This window comes from Haliotis rufescens, unplaced genomic scaffold (genome assembly GCF_023055435.1).
Source record: "Haliotis rufescens isolate VD_foot unplaced genomic scaffold, xgHalRufe1.0.p SCAF_19, whole genome shotgun sequence".
NCBI classification, from domain to species: domain Eukaryota; kingdom Metazoa; phylum Mollusca; class Gastropoda; order Lepetellida; family Haliotidae; genus Haliotis; species Haliotis rufescens.
The window spans coordinates 5,725,640-5,745,893 of record NW_025963879.1 but is presented as its reverse complement, the minus strand read 5'-3'; the positions used below and the strand labels follow the sequence as shown (position 1 = coordinate 5,745,893).

General features: G+C 39.3%; 1 protein-coding gene across 2 annotated transcripts in view; it reads left to right on the top strand.

Moving 5' to 3' along the window:
• Positions 1-20,254, top strand: part of LOC124148419 (uncharacterized protein C20orf96-like) — a 161,186-nt gene that overhangs the window by 78,238 nt on the left and 62,694 nt on the right. For both annotated transcript variants that reach the window (XM_046519503.2, XM_046519504.2), the window contains exon 6: positions 14,955-15,054. In XM_046519503.2, the coding sequence (XP_046375459.2) occupies positions 14,955-15,054 (100 nt within the window). The remainder of the gene's footprint in view (positions 1-14,954; positions 15,055-20,254) is intronic.

Sequence of the window (20,254 nt, the reverse complement as noted above, 5' to 3'; positions counted from 1 at the left end):
AAGTACTACAATCCCCATCGTAGTTATCGTCTGAATCGAACTCCCGACGACCTCGAAGGCGACGAACGTCCTTGTGTCGTTTACTGTCTCTCGACCTGTCGTCCCGAGGCGGGAACGACTTGTAGAGTGGGATCTGTGTTCACTGACGACCTGCACGACGTCCCTATCGTCGTTAGTAGGACGAGAGACGGACCGACTGGGGACCGTAGTCCCCTCATGGTCCTCGTCACGAGCCGGTCCCGTCGTAACAGGGGTGGCTGGGTGACGCTCTCGAACAACTGATTGACGCTCTCGATCAACTGATTGACGAAGATCAGTCGTGCGGGTAGTATCATCAGCAGGCGAACGGTCACGTGTCTTGTCGAAAACATAAGTTGACTGGGGCGGGTCTTTATCAACAGATTTCTTGGGTGTGGCCGACGCGCCACCCCCAGGGCCAGATGTAGAGGGTGCAGAGTCCAAGGATCCACCCGATGACCTCTTAGCGCTGGTCAGTAGCCCGCTTCGCCAATGCACGAAGATACCATTTTAGTTTATTAAAGTGCTCACATTCTTTACAACGTTCATCCCACGAACACTTTGAAAATGCATTTTTAATTATGCAGGAAGGACAATACTTGTGAGGATCTACTTTAGACAGTATACTTTGACACGAGGCAGAAAAGCCCGACATGTTGCCACATGTATAATCAAGTCAAACTGTGAAACACGTGTTGAACACAAACAATGGATTACACAGGATTACATTCCAGGAGTCTACAGGTAAGACATATTATTATTACTGTAGTAGAACAACAACTGTAGACACACGATAAGTACTAGTAGAATACAAACTAGCAGTCTATCGCGAAAGTCTTTCTCGAGCGACCAGCTCAGAGGCGCGCTGAGAGATTTGTGACATGTCATAGGGAGGTGCGTGCGCAACCGGACGGAAACAAGTTTAATGTTTACATTCCAGCTTCTGGCTTCCTTTTAAACGTGTGACTAGAGGTATGAGACATACCCATTTGTACGACTGAAAACAGACTAAAACGTGAGCTTATGCCATGGCCTGGATGTCTGGTGTATATTGTCATGTGTCTTACAATCATTACCTCAGAAATCACTGTTTTGTAGTACCATACTCTTCCTCATTGGTTTCATCAAAGTGGTAAATGTCTAAGACCTGCATCGCTTTACTCCCACATCAAGCTCACACGCGGTAATATAACTGGAATACTGTTGAAAGTGGCGTTAGGCCCAACTCAATCATTTGCTCAGAAGTCACTCAGAAATCACAGAACCAATGATAACTTCACCAGCAATGATAACACCTCAATTTATTCAAAGATTGGAATCCCATTTTCAGTATGGCAGCCATAATTGAAATATAAATATTCTTAAACTTATCCTATATCACACTATGCATTTCATCCTTCTTCGATCCTGGTGTTGAAACAATCCTAGAACAAAGTTTCCAGCTTCAAAAAACACCTCACCCCAACAGCCCAGCATTCATCACCATAGTGATCACCCAACAAATAGCTCATGCACCACGGCAACCTGACCCCACCTGACAATCCCTGCTCCCTCATTCTCTTTCACATCGCTCAAATGTGAGGACGTTTAAGAACACAGAGCAAAAGTTTTTTGGTGAGATTACTCATATCTGTCTCTGTATTTACAACAGCTACACACATTCCTCTTGCATTATGGAGCCGGTACGCCTATCTAGTCGAGAATGCAAGCGTACTTACTCTCCTTACAACCCAGTTGCAGTTTGTTTTGACTGCCTTGGTTTGTATGTGCGTGCATTATCTCCAATTCATATTCCAAGGGGAACTCTATCAGTGGATGGTGCTCCCATTTGGAATTTCTACAGTGCGGCATTGCTTTTCACTCATATCACGAACAAGTCAAGCAGTTTCTACATTGCTGAGGGATCATGTTTGAGGCTTTCATAGACGCTTGCTTCCAGTCTCATGCCAACCAAATGACAGCAAGTGAAGCATCTTCAGTTCACACAGTCACTGTATATCAACTCAACATTTCCAATTCATCAGTGCTCTGTTCGACACCAGGCTGGGGAAAATGTTTGTTCTGCCAGACAGATAGGTGAAGATCCAACATATAGTACTGTTGGCTATCAAACAACCATTGCTTCTTCACCAGTGGCAGAAACTTCTCAGTCTTCTGATGTCAGCACAAACTCAATGGGGCCAATTACATCCCCCACCTATGCAGTGCTTTCTTGGACCCTCTCTTCGAGAGGACAATTGTAGGGTCAAGGTTTTCTTGCAGCTGGCTTGACATCTCTTTGTCGACACTTCATCTGTCGGCTGGGGAGCTCATCTTTAAGATTGTCAAGTGGCAGGGTGTTGGTCAGACGAAGAATGAAACTGCACATGAACAATCTGCAGTTCAAAGCGGTGATCCTTGCTGTCAACGTTTGTTCAGATCTTCTCCGAGCATCTCTACTCATGATCCAATCCAAAAAGATTCTGTGGTTTGTTACATCAATACGATGGGGTCAGTCGAGTCAATATCACTCCTCTGAACGATCATTAATCCAAATTGTGTGGATTGATGCTCATGATATTAATCACTGGATTGTCTGGACTCAATTATTTACAGACCACCGTCATAAAGCTTGAATATTGCTGAGTGCGGCGCTAAACAACATACCAACCAACCAACCTCTGAACAATGATGCAGTCCTCGACCTGATCTTCACATTCAGGTCCGAGACAGACACATTTCATTGATCAAGAATATAATAACAGATGCCTTCTCCCACCAGGATCGACCATCCCTGACAGGGTGGCAACTACAGTTTTTCTTTGGTTTTGCCACCCCAGACCTCGTCCTCTTTGCACCTGGCTCAACACACTGTTGCTGAAGTTCATATCATCCATACCAGACCCACAGACGAGGGACCATGATCCTAGCCATCGCTTGGGAGAATCTGCACGCTTATGCTTTTCCACCAGTTGGTCTTCTTCCTCGAGTACTGCAGAAGATCGTGGACACCAAACAACTTCATCTTGTTTAGGTCATGACCTTTTGATCGTCAAGGAGTTGGTTCACTGCCCTCGTAAATGTTGCAGATCAAAGATACCATCCTCTTCCTCTACGACCTGACCTACTAATCCAACCCCACTCAAGCTGCACCCATCTCTGGACACACTTTATCTTTGCATTTGTCTCATCTCCAGAAGTCTCTCACAGCTAAGGGTTTTTCTTGGAGGGTATCTCAGACTATTACTGAGGCACATTGTACTTCCACTAAAACTCTCCAAGATCATGAGTGGAAGACATTTGAGAGTTATTGCACAGCTCGGGGTATTTCCTCTCCAACTACAGCATCACTTCAAAAGATTGCTGAATATCTTCAACATTTACGATACACTAAGAAACTGAAGGGATCCACGTTAGTTACCTACTTGGCTGCTATCAACTCCATCATTTCCACAACCATGGGGTCCAAGATTTCCATGGTTGCTGAACTAAAGGCTTTAATTGGCTTGTACCGTCTTACGTATCAGCCCTCTAGATTCTGACCTCCGTCATCTATCTTCTGAGGATTATGAGCCTTCGGGGGACAAAGACCTTGAGCATGTGATGTTCAAAGCGATATTTCTTCTGGCCCCTTCTACAGCAGCTTGCTTTAGTGAGATACATGCCTTAAATGTAAAGAGTCCAGTTTGAGAGACAGCACCATGGCAAAGTTTTCTTCTCCTTTTGGTGGGATTTTATTGCCAAAAATCAACTAGCTGGGCAACCAAATCAAGTGTTTACTATTCAACCGCTTTCCTTAATCTTGGGCCCTGATGATGTTGAAGATCTATTGTTATGCATCTGCCTAAAGTCATCTGTAGTCATGCGATGTTCACGCAAATGACTCATCACCTTATCAACGGCTGCAAGTTGCTGCATCTCCAATGGCCTCCAACCCTCATAAGACTAGGAAGATTGCCTCTACCATGGTCCTACACAGTAACTGCTCTTTAATGGCCATCATGGAGGGCTGTTACTGGAGGTCCAAAACAATGTTTGCTTCCCACTACCAATGAGACATCTTGGTCACAAACGTCCAAGGACTTTTTCTATTTGGCCCCCTTGTGTTAGCACAGCAACTAACAGCAGCCTGTCAGCACAGATAAGAGAGGCTACCAGCATATCAAGCACCATGGTTCGTCTCTTGTACATACAGCAGTCAGTCATTGAAGATATTTTATTGTTGTGTTTCGTGAAGCAGGTCACGTCTGTCAAAGCTTATGTCTAAGTCACTGAAGCCACCAACTGGTGTGGCCATTTGTTTTAATTGTGTCCCAACTTTCTACCTGTTCACCATTGCCTTGTGTACATGATATCTCAGTGGTTGGTTGGAGACCTAGAGGTGTTGTCAGTCGTTTTCTTTTCTCGTTCTTAGCTTACTCATTAATTGAGGTTGTGTTTGATAGCTTTGATGAAGTGAAAAAAGAGATGCCAAGCTGATCTGCCTTGCAGCCTTGGGCGTGCATTGTGTAGAGTCTGTTTTGTAGAACGAACCAGCTGGCGGAGAGGCACTCCTCTCCTGAGGTAGTTTATATTGTGGCTGAATAGGTTTGCCTTTGTTTACAGTGCATTAATACACATGACAATGAAGTGATTTTTCTATTATTCTCAGAATATTAAAGATCAGAAGTTGGGTATTGTGTTGTGTGGGGTCGTTAGTGGTTCAACAAACAAAAGTACCAAGCGTCAATTCTTCAAATTTCCAAGCAAAAAGACTGATTTAGTGAGGAGGAAAGTTTGAATACAGAAAATTTCAGCATGGAGAAAAGAAATGGAACCAGACTGGACATGTTGTTTTGTGTTCCTTGCAATTTGAGGCATCTGCCTAGGAGAAAGATCCAGACAAACTAAAGGAACATGGTTACAAAAATGCAAGAACAAAATTACATTTTAATATGAATATAAAACTGGTTAATACTCACCACCACGTACATTACATAAACCTTTTTAAATATAAAAACAGGATAACTGATATAAATGACGATGTGTTAACATTGATTTAAACAAAAATATGAACACATTTTTGCCTTAGAATGGTTTTCAGGTAAATGACAATGTGAAAAATGTCAGTGTCAGGTTTTTTTATATATGTGTTTTATTGGATATAGGTTTTTTTATTGATTATTAATGATCAGTCAGAGGGGGGATCCAGGGTTTTTCAAATGGGTTACTGTATGACAAAAAGCTGTTGTCGGATAGACATGTGAATGTGGTGTACATTTTTCAAGAAATTATGTCATGACAGGTATATTTGAATGTAACGTCAATTTTATGTAATTTATTTGTTGTTAAATACATTGTCTGTGTTTATTTAATTGTTCGTTTGTGTCTCTGTCTCATATATGGTAGTCCATGATATAATGATTGATGTTTAGAGTGTATGTATGTGCTAGTAGAGTGTATGTACTAAGCTAATGCCAGCAATTAATATCCCTCTATTGGTCAATGAAGTACATATTATTACAACTGTTTAAATGGCAGCATTAACTGAACCAACCTTCGCTTGACAAGACAATTAGTACATAACATTTATTTGTTCAAATAACAAATTTAGCTTTAACCCTATGCTAATTGCTAATAAACATTCATTTTATTTAGAAATATGAGGATAGTGCTTAGTATGTTTTATTTTTCATATTATAATAAATCTACAATTTCTTGGTATTTGTACATCAACTTCAAGTACAATGAAGATGGAATAGGAAGGAGTGTTGAAGTATTAAGGATATTTTTTTTCATATTTTCCTCCCTGATTATAGACCTCACAGACAAGGTGTTCTATTCAACATCTAAAAGAAAGGTATTCATTGCAAATTTGAAAACTTTCCAGTTTGTGTTCCCTAGTCTTTCCATGTTGACATCAGATTGATCGTCATCACTCAGTACAGGTCTATTCTTTTACCTATCAGTGATAATTACCCCCGGGCTCCCGTTTGCCCTTTGCCAATTACCAGTCAGTGATAATTTAAGTCCTGGCTTCCATTTTGTCCATAACTACCAGCACTAATTACTGTAAAGTGTTGGTTTCCATTGTCCATTGCTAATCACCTATCAGCACCAATTATCTCTTGGCTTCCCTTGTTAAGTTTCCACCTTTTGTTGTCCTATTACTTTTATTGTTCTTACAGGTACATATATAGGCTCTCTGCCTCATAGTATTCATTCACCTGATGAAGGAGTAAGCACTTACTCCAAAATGTTGTGTTCCTCATAATAAAGAAGTTGACATTCATAAATTCTCTTCCTTCACTCAATAGGTCTACCTTGCTTTCCTCACTGCTGTCAAGACTATTTTGACTAACTATGGGCTCATTGATATGGATGAATATGTGTAAGGCTATTGAGCAAAACTACCGAACAAAATACTGAAACAGATACTTGATTTAATATGCTTTATAAATGATTTAGTCCCATATTTAGGACTGTACATCTCCTTTAACTAATTTTGTTGGATTTAGTGTTTTCTCAATATTTAACCAGAAAATATTTGAATATTAATTCTTACAGCATCTTCTGTCAGGTGGCTGTCATTGTGGTCAGGTTAAACTGTTGACTATATATTTTGTGGCCTCCTCATAGACATATTGAAGTAGCTATTGTGGCAATTAATCTGACATTTTTGTTCAAAAATTGGTATATGTGCAGCAGTTTAGTAGTTGAGCTCAACGTACGAAAAGTTCTCAGCCTGATTATGAAGGATGTAGAGTACACCCTCAGTAGTTTGCATGTACAATACTTTCTATGCTTAATACAAGCTGCATTTAACGCAACCAGGAAGCACATTATTGCAGGCATCAAAGTAACTAGATATTGCCTGTTCATGAAAATGAAAAAACTTGGCTACCAGGCTGTCATCAAGTAGCTCCAACTGAAAGAGATAACTCCAACAGCCATCCATGCTAATGTTGTGTCAACTTTAGGGATGATGCGCTGTTGTTTGCCACTGTTAAGAGGTGGGCAGCAGAGTTTAAGAGGGGAAGAAGGGCCCCAAAGATATTCCAAGATCATGAAGACTTTCAACTGTCACCGCTAAGAAAATGTTTATAAAATACATGATGTGATTATGGATGATCGGTGACACACCACACTTCATATGGCCAATACAGTAGACATCTATCCTGAGGAATTAACTGCACATTGCACAGTTTTCAGCTCCAAGGTTTCTGTCTCTTGACAAAAACAAACTTCACATCTCGTCCCACCTGTCCCAAGGGAAAAGAGCTGACATCATACTTTGGATTGAGTTCTGTCAGGGGTCCTGACCTGCAGGATAAGTGGCCCCCCTGGGTGTGGAAGAAGTCTCTGAGGATCACCTGATGCCCTCTGTTCCCTTTAATCTGAGTGAATTCTCAAAGCACTTTTCCAACATCAATTTGCTTGCATGGCACATGACATTTGGGACATCTCAACATAATCAACAACATACTCTCAGGGTTTATCAACCTGATATTTTGAGACTTCATGGAAAATCCCCTGCTGCTTCTGTGAAGCCAAAAAGAAGTGTGCCTTCATCCACCACTACACAAGACCGTCAATAATACAGTGATGGCTCGGAAGACTTACTCTCATCAATGAATCGCCATTTCTCTACATTCAGCACATGCAAGTTGAGATCTGATCCGGCTGATAGAAATAGAACACCCCTACATCATCATGTCCCACCCAAAAGCAGGCTTCCTGTGGGGTATGACAGAGATAGCAATAGGCCATGGGCTACTTAGGTCCACCGTGCAGCCCCCCCACCTCCCAACAAAACATACTTTTCCTGAAGCCTTAGAGTGTCCTGAACATGGAATCATATGTTAACATTGAAAATATAGGGATGCACTTCCTGTTTTCATCATATTTGTGGAGGTACCCTAAAAATCACGATTTTGCATTCTATGTCAGCGTCATTTTTGTACTGCAACAAAAAGGTCAATAAATGTCTTTGAAATTGTCCAATTTCCATGTGTAATATATCAAAATAAAGCTGAAGTTATTCCGGTTGTAATTTTCTATTATATGGAAAAATAAATACAAGGTAATCACAAAAACAAATACTGGCAATAATCTAGTGATTAATAACTTTATCTTGAAAAAAAATCATTTGAATAAACATGATAATTGGACATATGAGAATTCAAACTATACATGGTACAATCCATAAAATTACCATTTACATTATAGATTACTTTTCACTTAGAATAGCTTTTGTTTGGCATATCTGGAATATCTGGAATTACATTTGGGTCAAACAAATTAAATTTCAAAAAGACTCTTGGCCACAAAAGTAGATATCAAATTAGGTATTACAGTGCATGTTTTACATATCATAAGTATAGTTTTCCATTAAAATGACAACGGACAAATTTACCAGTCTAGCGTTCATGTCAATATATATACATGTATCTCTGATTTCAGATTTTTAGTCATATCTGGAAAATACATATTTATCAATACATGATTGCATCAGGACAAATAAGAAACAAGCATTGATGTAAGTTCATGACAATAAAACAATTAACAAAATTTCAAACATCTGTAGGCAGACTAAATGTTCATTCTAGTCACTGTCTGAACTATCAACATCAAGATAGTCTCACATGTGCTTGGTATTGGAAACCTCGTATACTGAGTGTCAACAATCTACGCTCCCTCAGTATGAATGAGCTATGGGCCAAAAATGATCTACCTAGCCCTTGTCGCAATGTTGATATGGGAACCCTACCTCCCTGTAGAAAGAATATTGATCAACACATAAGAAGGGTCAAATATCAGGTTGGCATGTGGAAGATAGCACACATTGCCGATCCACATATTCCAGCTCCTGTTGATGGTCATGGTTGGGTGATGATTGGAGGGAAACTCCAACCACTGTGGTGTGATTTTTAGGGTACCTCCACAAATATGATGAAAACAGGAAGTGCATCCCTATATTTTCAATGTTAACATATGATTCCATGTTCAGGACACTCTAAGGCTTCAGGAAAAGTATGTTTTGTTGGGAGGTGGGGGGGTTGCACGGTGGACCTAAGTAGCCCATGGTCTACAATGCCTCCTCTCATTACGATGCAGATATGATGCCTGTGGACTGTTTCAATCCTATTGGATGTTCATTTGGAGACATTTTTCATGAACTGTGTCATCTTATACCGGACTTACAGCAATCATGTACAGAAGAACCGACAACCCAGCTAAGTGAGCTGGCAGGGCTTTCTCAACCTGTCATTAAGGTGGTGGACTTGCTTAAGAGCACCATATTTTAGGGATTTCAAATAACCTTTTCTGCAAATAAGGAAGTCCATCTACAAGACACATGACTGTCCCTTCTCTCCGTGTCCTTCCACTGATGATGCCTATTTCAAACTCGTAAAATCTCATTTGCCAAGAATACTAATCAATATGGTCTAATTCAAGAATTTAGATACAGTAAACAATCAGATGAAGAACATTAGTGCATACATTAAGTGGTTCACTGCAGGAATCAGGCATGTACTACCTCCCATCAACAAACAATATTCAGGCCTACCTGTTGACATGAAGCTGGACCAGGTGTGTTTCATCCACCTTGGATCACATTCTCAACATGCAGGAAGATCTTCAGTCTGCCCAAGTGTGGATGTTTTTCCAAATCTTGCTCACCATATTAGCACTGCCAGACAAGGGAGTTATTTGTACATTGAAGGAAGCAGACTCCACCAAAAGTTTCTACTCCCCCGTTTTCCTGGTACCGAAAGAACACTTTGGACATGCACATGATTATCTATCTGAAATTGCTCAACAAGGAATACCCAGTATGTCTTTCCGGATTCTTGATGGAATCAATCAAGAAATTACGAAGCTCTCTCAGACTAGGCGATTGGTTAATCAGTCTGGACCTACAGGATGCCTATTTGCATGTCAGCCAAGTTAATGACATTACCTACATTGTTCAGTCAACAGACAAAGGTTACAGTTCAGTGTACTACCTTTCGGCATACCACTCCCATCATCGGGTTTGCCCATCAAATTCTAGTAAGACATCATGGCTAAATCAATGACTTCCTATCAGCCAATCAGGACAAGTTGCAGATAAAACAATATGATCTTCCTGATTCAGCTACTCTTGTACCTGGGCTTCCTGGTACATCCTGCGAAGTCAGAAATAAAACCAGCTCAAGACATAGTCTGCAGAGGAGCAAGGTTTCAGCTTCACAAAGGCGATCTGCTACATCAGCCAGGATCGGACATATTTTACAAAGCCTCCACCTTCATGCCTGGAAACTATCTGGGAAATGTAGGCCTCCAGATTCAGAAGCCATAGCATGATCCTTGGGACTCTCTTCATCAGCCATTTATGACAACCGATGATATAAGTTCTGTTAGTGGCAAAGAGGAAGTGGTTTACAAGACATGGATGTAACTACCAATTGTTGCAGATTTCTTACTCCATGTGAGAGAGGAAAAGAACTTCCGGCACTATTGAGGGCTACAGGTCAGGATTGATCTCTGTACTCCAACACGATGACATCTCTATATGTACTTACCTATTCGACTTATGAAGTCATTCTCACTGGAAGATCTCAAAATGCTACACACCTTCCCAAAATGCAATTTATCAATCGCACTGTCACCCTTGATGAAATCACCATGAGAGATGCTCACTTCAACTATTTCAAAACAGACACCTTTCCTCCTAGCTATGGTGTCAGAACTACTCGCAAATTGATATATCCTCACTCATTCACACACAACACTGGAGCACAATAAATATGAGGTTCCCACCAGAATTTACTGCCCAGAATCCGTTTGCGGGCTTTGCCCTGCTTGGGCATAGACAGTTCTCTATCCCTGCTTTGAGCAGAACTGTGGATTATCACTTATCCCCGCTTTGAGCAGAACTGTGGATTATCCAGACAGAATACTGTGTCCCGTTAGAGCTCTGAAATAGTATGTTGCAGCTACTCAAATATCGCAGAAAACACAGACAACAGCTCTTTATCTCGGGCAAGTATTTTTCAGAAAAGGACAAAACTAAGGCTACAGTGGCGGGATGCTATAAGAAAGCTATTGCCAAGTGCATATTTCTACACCTTGATGGGGAAGTTCCTTAGCCCTAGGCCCAGCAACAAGCCTGTCTACAATGGAACTCAGTATCCACTGATCAAGTGGTATCAAGCTGTTAATGGAAATGCCACTTCTACTTGCATGATGTACAACCTGATCTTGAGGGACTTTTCTCTGGGACCCTTGGTAGCCTCCCCATCCCTTTTCTAGGTTGAAGCCTTTGGGTCATTGTCAGCTAGGGGATGGACCATAGGCTAACAGCTGGAATCATAAGATCAAAGTTGATATATTTGCCTACATCCTCGGCCAAAGGCGCTACAGGTGACCTCAGAACCTGAAGTGACATTTTCCCGCCTTACCAATGCACAGTTGCATTGGCCTGAGAATAGGGTTTACCTCAAAACTAATTAAAAGATAGCTGACAGTGAAGAGGATATCTATTGAAAATCTAATAGTGTGGTGACAGCCAACATAGGGAATTTATGGCTATGATGTACTATAGGTAGTATTCATAGAATTATACACAATGATACCGGTAGCTATTGTTTGATATCTGTCAGCATGACATAGTTGGGTCCATCTTCCCGAGGCAAGGGAGTTGACTTTAAAAGTTCAGTTTCCCCCCTTGCCAAATTAGGCTGGAATTATGGAGTTATATTTTGGCTGGACTGATGAGTCTATGCATAGTCCAATCAAAATCCTGTAGTGAAATCGACATCTGGTTCATAAACTACATGTCAAGTGCCATGCAGAATTCGTTCGATTGCAGGATTTGCAGAGCATGTGTACCGTCAACTGGGCATGGACAGATATGTTCCAAATCTTTTCATGTATTTAATCAAGGTGCTCAAGTGATTTGATGAACTTCGTGAGGTAAAACCTGTTTTATTACAATAAGGATCTTTTTGTCAATGAATCGTTGTGACTAGGTGCCGCCATTTTGTTTGAAGCAAGTGCAAGAGATAAGAGAGGGGGAATCTGATTGGTCAATAGGAGGAACATAGAAGGGACAACTTGTAATAGCCACTGGTGGCGCTACAATCGAGCCCAGTAATTTCAGCCTAGTTCAGCCAGGGTGGAAGCTGGACTTTTAGAGTCAGTTATCTCCCTTGCCTTTTGAAGATGATTTGGCTCTGAGGGAACTGGACTTTGGCTTCAAATTTGTTGACATTTTAGACTGTTGACTTTTTATATCCAGGTGAGCTAGAGTTCTGCAGTACTATTTTTCTGTGTTTAAGGTTTCTGTAATAGTCAGCCTCAGTAAATTTAGACTTTCAGTTTGCTCCCATGTTCACAAAATCATTTTGAAGTTTTTATAGCTGTTATAGATATGATTATTTATTATTACATTCACGTCTTGTGTGTAAAAACTACCGTATTCGACCCATTAAGCGCCCCTCCCCCAATAAGCACCCCCCCTCCCGGTTCCGAAAATTTATATAGTAATTATTTCGTTTTAAATGAAAATCGTCTGGGAACCGAGGTTTCCGGATATTTGAAGTCCGTATAAGCGGGGCATGACTGTATTCTGTTTATTTTAGATATTTGTGACTTTGAATATTATGCGCAGAAAAAAATTACACCGTACCCCTTCAGCGAAGTCCGGCAAACGAACGGGTGATGAGAAACTTCGTCAGTACAAATTCGAAATTTGAGATAAAAAAATCACCAGACAAGTTGATTTACCGTTTAAATTGTATTTTTTGTTCAGCTAGGCATTGTTTTATATGCAGGGATTAAGATTACCTTGTGCATTTTCTCGTAAACTAAGCCAGACACAGCAATCAGCTGTACACACGTTTTCTTGGAATCTACCGGTGATTCGGTCAAGACACACCCAATGATATAACTTTACAGGATTTTAAATGCAAGGATCGGCAAAAGTTGTATCTGAAACAATTTTTTTATCAGGAATAATATATTCCAATATCTTGTTAATTTAGATGCAGCTTTTACTAAACATATTTAAAATAATAATAACCCTAAGCGAAGCAGCTGATCGCTATTGCCGGGTATTATTTTTTACATGGAACCAGTCTGACCAGTCACCGTCAAGGCTCCCGTGCACGTGATTGCGAGAATTACGTGTTGACATAGAATCGTCCAACAAAAACAAATATGACTTTTACCGAATCAAAGTATGGCATTTATGATATATGTATCCATTCTCTGTCAACTTAAGTTCGTTTCAAGGTGTCAAAAGCGGTAATCTGACCGCTTCACACACGATTTCGCCGAAATTAATTAAAACAATATTAAAAGGAATTTTGAATAAAATTAATGAAATAAGTTACAAACAAAAGTTCAGATATACAAAGAACACTTTTTATAGGCAGACAGTGTAATTACATGAATAATTTACGAACTTCAGTATGGATTTGTTGACATGGTATTTCCGGTGTTACGTGCTCACAGTAATGTCTTTCCATGGGGGAAAAAACATCAAAACTCATTAATTCGTGTATAATGCGCACCCCCTTCTACACAGCTGTGTTTTTTGGAAAAAAGTGCGCACTATTCTCAAGAAAATATGGTAAGGCTTACTGATGAATTTACGCCAATTTGACTCTGAATTGGTCCCAATTAGCGCCCACCCTTTCTGTCTTTTTTTAAGCGCCCTGGTTACTTAATGGGTCGAATACGGTATGTATATTGTAGTTATACGATCAATTAAATGTATCATCATAATATTTAACAGTTATAGTTAGCTCCAGTGATCGGCTCAAATAGTTCTGTGATATACTGGTGCTTACGTCATCAAAAGTTGTGTAGTTCAATCCGAGATTTTATGCTTTAAATCCACCAAAGTATGAATACTTGTTCCAAAATACTTACGTAGAAACCTTCCTGGACATGTTATTGGGTAGATTTCATCCATGTTAATTACAGTCACATCTTGTATTTGGTGTTTAATCGCATTCTTCTTTTGGCGTCTTCTGCAACATGTATTTCTGGATGTGACATCACCAAGATTATAATCTCATTCCAAATGAGTTGCAGAAATAACAGACTCAAAGTGAGTTGTAGTTTTTGGCAAAGCAAATTTTTTGAAATTTTATAATGATTCCATAAACAAATATTATTTTTTTTATGATAATTACCTTGCAGCTTTATTGGCTCTGCCTTTGTGCATAGTAATTATTCTTTTTAAGTAGATTAAACAATAGCTAGAATTTGTAGAAATTTATAATCTGTCAAAACTGACCAGTGTTAAATTAGCATACGTGTTGCAGTTAGTTCATTTATATGTTGCAAGCGTAAATCATAAATAACAACAAGTATAGATTTCCATTGACTTTTATTATTTGTTATAGTTTTCTTTAAATCTGTTTTTTTACAATATCCCTTTGAAACTGATGGTTGGGATAGGACATCAAACATCCTGACGACTACGTCCCCCACTCCCAACCCGTTACAGTTTCTGTTTGAAACTGAATGGAGGGAGTGGCTGTCATTTCTGGAGCAGAACTCAAAAACGTTTTTGGCTTTATTTATGAACTTAAGGCACACATTCAACATGAACTGCACTTGTACCTTTTGTTATTATTGTTATACGTTAAGTTTGGGCTAAGTGGAGAGTGGCTGTTTTTCTGGAGCAGATATTTTATACAATTAGGGCTACATTTAAAAAATATGGTTCACCCATTCACTATAAACTGTTTGGTATTTGCCATATGGTTTCCTATTTTTTTCCATGGATACTAGTGATACGTTTCGATTTAATGTTTGAAACTGAGAGGAGAACTCTCTCCATCTGTTGTCTTTATTTTTAGTGAAGGTATGTCTTCTCATGGTCTTGTGACCTACAGAGCCGTATGGCTCTATCTTTGGTTAGATTTTATAGAATGGTTTGATGTTTTGTGCCAAAATGTGTTTTTTTCTAATGGCAGGGTGGTATGACAACATTGAGCACTAATTTTGTGAGGGAGCTTGAGGATGCATTGAGGGACCTGGAGGAGACTAAGACAAAACTGTCTGAAAGTATATCAGGTTAGTGAGTTATTATTTTAGTATTTACTCTGGATTATGCTTTGACATGAAGTACTATTTATATCTGTCATCGAGCTCTATACAAACATGTTCTTATTGTTGTTTGTCAGTCAGAGGGGTGATGTTTGACAAGCACAAATGTTTAGGCACATGAAAGTGTGAGATTCAAATGTTGAATTGGTAGGTCATCCCACCCATCTGACTGTATTTCATACATGACAGACCAGACAATTCAGTTGCTAAGTTACTGTTACCCTTTTACAAATATTTAGATTTTCAAGGGCAAAAAATGAGCACACTTCATAGTTAAATCTCAACATTTCGGCTCATTTGTTTAACATGAACCACACAGTTTATTGTCTATTTTATTTTTTTCAAGAGCCTAGTTGGTTCTTGTTGTTTAACCACATTACTAACTCACCTGACTGAAAGTTATTGTCAGTGTAAATAAATATCAACTTGACTATATAATATTAACGACAGAACCAATGAAGTTAATAACTTCACATTTTCATTCCCACCAATGATGACACCAGAATTTGTTCAAGACGTTCGAATCTAATTTGTAATATTGGCCACCATGGCAGCCATATGAATAAGCTATTTATGACCATTGTTTTCAAAATGTATTGAAATTTGCTACATGTGCAGTTAGCAGTAGAACTCACCATACTGAAAGCTGAAAATGTTTATGGACATTACGTAGCCATTAGCTTTCAATGCTGACACCTTATTATGTCAAGATGGTGTGAATCCCATTTTCAATATGGCTGTCACCAAAATGTAATGAAATTTGGTACATTGCTATGTAGTTAGTAATGGGACTGTCACAACATGGAGTAATAACCCAACCCAACTATAGATTAAGAATATATTTATTAAATAAAGTTAAGAATTATGTTGATAATGATGTAACCTACGTACTCACACCCATTCAGCTACCTTCCACTATCACCCTTCATATACTTCACACACACTGTCACTCTAACATACACTTTCCAAATACTTAAGGTTACTCAACCCTACTAACAAATACACTAATATTGCACTAACACTATCTCCTAAATCCCTACTAATACATCAATATCTCAATTCATCAATATCAGAACATCAATACATCTCAACATCAACATCAATACATCTCAACATCAGCACCTCAATACATTAACATCTTAAGGCAATAATACTTCAACACTTCAATATCAGTACATGCATGTCAACAATCAATTCTGTCACATTACACATTATTATGTACACAATATGTACAAAGTCATATTCTCCATGCCTCCTTCCACATCATCGCACTATATACTGTACATTGTTTAAAGCTCTGCATGCTAACGTCGAACCCATTCAACAGAGGTGTCACTTCCCGTGCATCTGATGTCGAACACATTCGACAGGCGGATAGCATAACAACACCCCAAAATAAAACTCGCCATATCTATTTACCAAGAAGGCTTTGCGTAACATTGAAATTACGTATGACATGCATAAATGCTCAGCTTGCTCAATATCTAAACTTTCAGTAATTTATTTACCTCAAAAAGAAAATATCGCAAGTTAAAAAAGTTTCGGCCAAACTTCTTAGCATACAACTACCAGAAACGGCAATTGGTGACTTTTGGCACTTCAGGTTGATTAGCATGCACTCTGATATTTTCTTTATAATTTCATCATTTTTCCTATTCGATCATAATTTTTTGTTTGCTGATGAAAGGAAAACACTCATGTTCCTTAATTTCTAAAAATTAGCAACTTTCGGTGTAACTAATTGTAAACAAAAACAATCCGAATCGTAACATCATCGATTGGATGAAACTTGTACGATCATGGCAACGGCAGTAAACAAACAACTCCACATGCATGGTTATCCCGTTAGATGTAACAAAATGATTGTAAAAGTCTAACTTAATTTTCTAGAATTATTGACACGCATGTATAAATCTTTGTTAAAAAAAATCATTTTTAAAGAGTGTGCAAATGATTTCATTTGATAAACTTTCGGACAAATTGACAAGCCGACAAACGTCAGTGACACGTTTGGGCGTGGCCTAACTCTCGATTTGTTGAGTTGAACAAAGTCAACAAACACTGTGAAAAATGGCAAATATTGGATGATACGCAAAATCTGAACTGATATACATTCTAGGTAAACCATTCAATAGCAAAATAATGCAGTTTACGAGAAATATTCAAAATTCTTGCAATTTTAGCTGTCATTTCTGAAACCGTAAGCCCGTACCGCATGTGACACATGGGGTTATAGCTAAAATGGCACCTCAGCAAAACGTCACCGGGCGAAATCGGCACCGATTGGCGAAACGTCACCTCACCTTTTTTTTTTTTATCTTGGTCAAATAAATGAATTTAAACTTACATGGTAACTTGCAAACACCAATTATTGTGAAATGTTAAAACAAGTTTACATTAGAAATTAGCCTCTACTCCAACTATATTCCAACATCACATCCGGTGACCTTTGCACTTAATGATATATTGCTGTCCGAATTTCTCGATCTTTTTTCGTTTTCTTTCGTCATATTATCGCAAAATGACGAATAAAACATTCGATTGAGAAGATCGTCAACATTCGCCAATGTATATTAATAAAGGCAAAGCGCGCCATGTTTGATTTAAGGTCGTCTGCTAGCATCATGACACAGGTTTTTTATTTTTGTATATCGTAATTATTCAACCAAAACACTTGAAATTAGGATTGGTAAATGTTCATAAGTCATTAATTGTTTCCTGCAAATTTTAGAACATGACACGTCAGATTAACCTGAATGTTCGTATTTCTGCAACCGACATGATGACCTCGAAAATTAAGGGTTTTTCTGTTTAACGTTTGGATAATAAAGTTACTGAAATGGTTCATAATTTACCATCGCGCTGTTGTTTGCCGATAAAATTTTTTTTGAATTTATACTCAATTAAAATTCAGATATCAGAGATATGATTATTGAAGTCAATTTGCACAAATGTAACGATTTAAAAAGGTTCAAAGCATGAAACGCTAACCACCTTCATTAACGCAATTCAGGTAAGTTCAAGAAAATTTACAAATTGTCTGTTCGCTTTGGTCTTAACCTTGGTATGATTGAAAACATCGGGATATTTTTATATAATAGTGTGTATTTTTTCTATGAGGAATAAGTGTGGATAATATTTCTTCAATTGGCCCTTGTCTAATGAGGCACCGACTGTCTGAAATCACCCACCCTCTTCAGAGCGCCGTATGCTAAAATTAATCAAGCAGGCAGGGGTAAGAAGTGTGAAAATAATTCAGCAGGCTAAGCCTCACACAGGTCTCATCCAGTCCAGATTCACATTCTTATATTCTTGGCCATCTGTCGCCCTGGGGTCAGGCTTCATACAACGAATGTCCCTGCCTGCTCATATTACAAACAGGTGCCCCTATGGGTCCCCCGGACACTATACAACAAACGTATACATGCAAGTTTATATACAAGTGACCATTCACCTTACATCGAGTATTATATACTCAGAATGGTACACACATAGTTATTCAACATACAGATGAGCATGGGAGCATGCTCAGAATAACTACACACGATTATTCAACATACATCAAGCATGTAACAATACTCAGAATAACTGAAAAAGCATAGAGTTGTTCAACATACATTGAGCAAGTATTACTTAGAATAACCAATGTCAATATCAAAAGTAAATGTACATGATCATATTATTATGGTGATTATAAGATTGTGTTGACTTAATTCACGATGAATATACACTTCAAAAGACATGTGCCTACATCTGTTTACTATTCTATCATTACATATATATATACATGTAACTATACAGATGATACATACATGACCAAGCTACAAGAATATAAGCAAACACTATTCAAATAAATTGTAACTTACGCCATAAGATTGGGACAACGCACCAAAACAAAAACCGTCCAACCAAGGTCAGAATTCTCATAGACTGCACTGAATTTTAGTTCACAGTCTTTTTAAATACCCATTCAATCACACAGCTCATACAACAAAAGACATTTACTCCTGACCCAAGCACTCTTACATAACACCTTTAAAGCTCACAGCTTACATACAGTCCAACCACACTCTAATACAATCAAACCAACTTAAAGGAAATATATACATCGTGACCTTGACAGGGGCTCAACACATATGTTCCAGTTTTTGCTATAATTTTGTAAATTTTGAGCTTGATTTGGCCTTTGCATTTGGACCATCAAATTTTGAATAAAATGCAAATTTTTCGTCCCATCTGGGGATAAGAGACAGTCTTCTTTTACACTTGCTAACGAATATCAGATAATGGATTCGTTCTTCAAACATAACGTGAGTATAAGCTGGTGTGAGGTGCGTTGTAGGTCATAATGGAGTCTCCCTTTACTCCTTCTACAAAGTTATTTGAGACTGTAACTGAGGCTAAAAGGCGTGAAGCAGCCAAGAAGAAAGTTTAAGCCATTGCGGCTGTCGACAATGATCAGACCTCTGACTCTACCCCAGTGCCTCCTACAACTACTCCAGCAAGAACTCATCTCCTGCGATCTCTATGAGCCTGATATAAAAATTATTGAAGAATAGACAGACAGCTCTAGCTAAGAAGAGTTCCCAGGTCAAGAGACCGCATGGGGGACAGCCATCTGTCTTTGCAACACACACAGCCATAGGGCCTCCCCCAGCCAACTGTACTGACCAGCCAAACCATCCAGACAGCCAGCCTGCCAGCTGCCCAGCCAACCAATCAGCCATACAGCCAGCCGTTTGACCAGCCGGCCGACCAGCCGGCCGACCAGTGGGGTATAAGCTCACACTCTTTTCCCTACTGTGGTACATGGTCAGCTAAATCTTCGCTTTGGTCCCAGCAGGGCCATACTCCCCAGCTTAGACACCAGACGGTTACCACATGAACTCCACGGTAAACCTGCCGACCATCCAGCCGACCGGCCTACCATATGATCACCAATCCAGCCGTACGGACCACACGGGACTGTCCAACCGACCAAGACGAAGATTACGGTACGGGTTCCCTTATATATATGGCAGCCATCACAAGTCATGACCATCACTTAATCAACGGCACAGGGAACACGTGGAGTGTACGGAATATTATGAATATCCAACCCGGGAGCTACCCATGGTCACTCGAAGGAAGCAGAGTTTTATGAAGAGATTATTCAGGCTGAAGACCC